Consider the following 4,832-nt stretch of genomic DNA (forward strand, 5'->3'; position numbering starts at 1 on the left):
CTCAGAGTGAGAGGTCTTGTCTTCCCGCCCCTCTCTGTGGAAATCGTTCCACTACGTCAAGTCGTCCGGTCCGCTCGGTGAAGATGTCTGCGACGGGCTCAGGCGGACCGGGACCCGGACCCAGTTCAGGGACCGGGTCCGGAGCCTCTAACCCCCGAAAGTTCAGCGAGAAGATCGCGCTGCACACCCAGCGCCAGGCCGAGGAGACGGCCGCCTTCCAGGAGGTGATGATGGACATCAGCTCGACCAGGGTGAGTGTGAGGCGGCGGCAGGAGGAGGAGAGCTCCCCGGAGGAAGAGAGGCCTCTGCGGGTCTCCCAGAAAACCGCGTCTCTCGTGTCTGTGTGGACCTCTGCCTGGGTTTAGTTAATCCACAGTCAATGGGAGGTTTTAACCCTGAAGTGTGAAGTTTGTGTCGCTTTTAGTGTCGCAGAGTTCGGTTTGTTTTTCGCTTCCGTCGGTCGTTAGCCGCTGTTAGCTTCGAGGCTAACTCTGCTTGTTTACGGTGACATGAGCGGGTCTGTCAGGCTGCTGGAGCCGGGGAGGAGCCGCCGAGCTTCGGGGAGAAGTCTGACCTATCCGGGGGGCGTCAGAGTCAGCCAAATATTTACTTTTTATACTTTATTATGGTAGGCTTTGTGTTAGCTCTACGTACTGCTGAAAGTAACAGGGTTTGGGTTAGCTTCATCTCCAAACAGACCGGAGACCAGCCAGGATCCACCTGTAGCTCCAAACAGACCTGAGACCAGTTAGTTTGTTGTCCATCTCTACAGCCGTCTCTGATTTAATCTGCTGGAGGACAGAAATGAAGACGGGCAGCTTTGGACCAGTTTGTGTTTTTTAGAGCTCCTGCAGGGGACAGAGTCCAGATGCAAACATCTGGAGACGACTTGGAGATGTCCTGGAGACGGCCTGGAGACAACCTGGAGACGGCCTGGAAACCGAGGAAGTTAGGACCAGCTGTGGACGCGGTGAGACGTTCCGGAGACGTTCCGGAGACTCACCTGCTTGTCCCGGCCATGGAAGAAGGGACATGGAAGAAGTTTTAGCTGCAGCTTTCTGTCAGATTTCAGGTGGTTCTGTTCGACAGAAACACACACTGTGCTGCAGGAGTGTGTGTGTCAGCTGATCAGGGTGTGTGTGATGGTGATGATGATGATGATGATGATGATGATGCTCCTCTTCTCTCTCTGGGTCGGATGTTGATGTTTTTGGAAACATGTTTTTTATTTAATGATTTATTATTTATTGATTTTATACCCTGATAAAGATCAACATCGTTTTAGTTGAATGTCGTATTTTTAGCTGAAGATCTAAACAGATGTTGAGTTCTGACCCGCCTCTCTCCTCTCGGGTCGACCCGGCAGCTGCAGGCCCAGAAGCTCCGCCTGGCCCGGAGTCAGGGCCCGTACTACGGCGGCTCGTTACCCAACGTCAACCAGATCGGCAGGAACCCTCAGGACTTCCAGGTGACGCTCTCACCTCTGATGTCACTTCCTGTTTCTCACACACACCTTTCCCGTCGGGTTCTCAGAGCCGGTTCTGGTCTGGATGAGTCTGAGCAGAAACGAGGGGAAAGATTTGTAAAATGTTGCCGCTGACTCCAGATGTTGTGAGCCTCATGTCTTCCTGAAATCCAGATGTGAATAAACTCCTGTCCCTCTCAGGGCTCCTTCCAGTCCAGTCTGGAGTCCAACCGGCTGACCCGGCATCACGGTCTGGTGGAACGAGTCCAGAGAGACCGCCGCTTCGTCTCACCGGTCCGACCGTACCGCAACCGCCAAGTATCCTTCCTTCTAAAAGTGATCTGAAGCTGTGATTGGTCTGATTGAATCCTTTCTGAGCAGTCAGCGTGTTGTGATGACTGTCTGCTGGCGGTGGGGTGTTCTGCAGGATGATCTGTTTCTGTTTCCTCCAGGAGTTAAACCAGCGCAGATCCTCATCAGTTCAGAACTCACCAAGCTTTGTTTGTGTTTTCTTTTAGCAGACTATTAGAGCTTGTTTACAGAGGAATTAACCAGAACCAGACGTGTTGTTGTTTCCCTAACCTGCCGTCTCCCCAGGTGGACAACTCTCTGTACAACTCAGCGTACCTGTCCCCGCCGCCCGACGCCAGCTGGAGAAGGTGCTGTCTAACCCCTCCCCTCGTACCTGTCTCCATGGAGACGTCTCTGTCCACTGGGACGCCTGTTTGCTCATTTCTGAAGCATCTTTATCTGCTCCCGCTGCTGCCAAGTTTCTCTGAAACCTTTGTGACCTCTGATAAGATTCAGGAGAAAAACATCCCATAATGTCTCATTACATTTCTACCAGTCAGGTGAAGACAGGAGGGTAAAATGAGCAGCTGGTCCTTTGTTCAGAGACTAAAACTAACTGAACAAACTTCTTCTGCTTCTCTTTCTGTTTGGCTTTTCTTCTCTTTTATCTCCAGCCTGCTTCCTGTCCTGTTGGGGTTTTTCTAACCAAAAAGTCAAAACCTCCAGCTGCTCTTCAGAGACAACACAGACACAAAGAGGCTGTTCATCAAACCGCGGCACGTAGCCTGACTGCAGGCGAGGATCTGAAGCTCCTGTTAGGTGGAGTTATTGTGATGAGCGTTCCCCTCTGAGCTCCTGCAGCTCTGTGAGGAGTTCAGACCTGCATTTATCCAACTGCAGTCCGGTCACTGAAAGCCTGAAGAACCTCATGGAGACACGGTTTAGCCAGCAGATGACCTTTAACCTTTAACCTCCTGAAGGAAGCTTCTGTTTCATTTCACTGAGTCTGAAGCAGAAAAAACATCCAGTTCCTGCTCTTTTCTTAGTTTTTAAAAGACCAGGTTTGAATTAGATGAAGTTTGTCTTTTTATTTTAATATAATTTTATCAGCAAAGGTGTGTTTCTCTTGTGGGTCTCAGACAAGAAGAACGGAGGAAACGATGATCTGGAGGTGGTGAGCACCAGTGGACACAGCTCAGATCAGATTATTCAGACCTCGCTGCACACAGGCTGGGAGTCCTGCAGCCTTTCTGGGCTTTTCTTGTCCTGGACGCCATCTTTAGACTCAAATTAGTTTCTGCACAAACAAAAAACAATAAAATCAGTTTTTCTGAGAAAGTAATACACAAACAAACAAAGAGTGAGTTGAAGTTTTAAAGAGAAGAAGCTGAAACTTCTGGGACCAGCAGTGGGACCTGCAGGTGAGGAGGATGAAGAACAAACACACAAAGCTTTTCTGTATAAAAGACGGGATGAATGCACGGAGCAGAAGAACACGAACTCCTGTGGATCTAGAATTAATCCTGGAAGAAACGGCGGCTCGGGGGATTCTTCAGCCTCCTGCTCTTCGCTCGCTGCCTTCATCTTCCTCCTCCTTCAGCTTTGCTTCCAGCGCTGCTCTTCTTCTCCTCTTCCTCCTCTTCGCAGCCTTCTTTCCAACATTTGTTTCTTACTGGAGGAAAATAACTTTGTGTTCTTGTTGATTACAAAAAGGAATTGGTCTGGAAACTTCCCTGGGGATAAAAGCCAGTTGTTTCGTCTCCCCACCACTGCTCTAAACAGGTGAATCCTCCTCCTCCTCCTCCTCCTCCTCCTCCTCCTCTTCTTCTGCATTTTTACAACCCACTTCTGGAAAAGATGGACGCTGTGTAAAAAAATCTAAGAAATTGAACCATTTTTAATAAAAATAAAATCAGGCAATCTGAGTCTGCCGTCTGTAACCAGGAAGTCAGAAACATCTGGAGGAACTTTTCTAACTGATGAGGTTAATCCTGCAGATCAGACCAGCTTTGAGAGGCTGAGATCTCTGAGGTCAAAGGTCAAGGCTGGTTCTGCTTCTGTTCTGTAAACACAGTTCACCGTGCTGCTTAAAGCTCTATCAGGCAGAGAAGAAGCCAGATGTGAACAGATGTGTCTCCTCTGAGGTCAGCCTGCCTCTCTGATGGTATGGGGGTGCATTAGTGCCTCCCATCCAGGACTGTTGAACAGACAGAATGGGACAACCTCAGGTCCAGATGTTTACAGACAGAATGGGACAACCTCAGGTCCAGATGTTTACAGACTGATGAGGAGAACATCTGGAACATCTGCTGCCAGCAGATCCAGAATGACCTGATTTGTTCTAAAATGGTTCCGTTTCTTAGTTTCAGCATCTGATGTGTTTACTGTGGATAAAATCTGGCTTCAGGAGGTTTGAACTCTCTTCAGATCTTCCAGAACATCTTCCGGTTCTTCCTTCCTCCTAAATGTGGGGCTCTAAATACTGTTTGTTTAGTTTCTTGTCTGCTTTTATTCCCTTTCCTGCTGTTTATTTCTGTGCTGAGAACTTCACCACGTTGAGCAGATGTTTCAGGAGAACCTTCAGCTGTTGGAGGTCCGATGTGGAGAAGTGTTGGTTTTCTCTGAACATTTTCTGCTTCTTCTTCTTGTTCTTCTGCTCTTTAACGGCCTGTTCCTCTCTGTGTCTGTCCTCCGTCCCTCAGGACCAACTCCGACTCCGCCCTCCACACCAGCGTGATGAACCCGCCCACAGGAGACCCCTTCGCCACGGGAGGACCCGCCCTCACCCCCCAGAGCAACAGGCGCAGCGGTGAGGCCTGACTGGCTGCTCATTTCACACAGAACCTGGTCCTGGAACTGATCCTGGAACTGATCCTGGACCTGGTCCTGATCCTGACCCTGATCCTGGTCCTGATCCTGATCCTGGACCTGCACCTGGTCCTGGACCTGCACCTGGTCCTGGTCCTGATCCTGGACCTGACCCTGGACCTGGTCCTGATCCTGGTCCTGGTCCTGGTCCTGGTCCTGGAACTGATCCTGATCCTGATCCTGACCCTGATCCTGATCCTGGTCCTGG

General features: G+C 50.0%; 1 protein-coding gene across 1 annotated transcript in view; it reads left to right on the forward strand.

Annotated features, from left to right (window-relative positions):
- Positions 1-43: 43 nt before the first annotated feature.
- The window catches only part of LOC108229424 (CREB-regulated transcription coactivator 2), a gene marked incomplete at its 3' end in the record, with an annotated part of 8,839 nt that continues 4,050 nt past the window's right edge, over positions 44-4,832 (forward strand). Inside the window, 6 exon segments of the mRNA XM_017405098.3 lie at positions 44-251; positions 1,367-1,468; positions 1,667-1,783; positions 2,063-2,124; positions 3,470-3,538; positions 4,459-4,565. Of these exon segments, the coding sequence (XP_017260587.2) occupies positions 84-251; positions 1,367-1,468; positions 1,667-1,783; positions 2,063-2,124; positions 3,470-3,538; positions 4,459-4,565 (625 nt within the window).

Source organism: Kryptolebias marmoratus, linkage group LG16 (assembly GCF_001649575.2).
Source record: "Kryptolebias marmoratus isolate JLee-2015 linkage group LG16, ASM164957v2, whole genome shotgun sequence".
Taxonomy (NCBI): domain Eukaryota; kingdom Metazoa; phylum Chordata; class Actinopteri; order Cyprinodontiformes; family Rivulidae; genus Kryptolebias; species Kryptolebias marmoratus.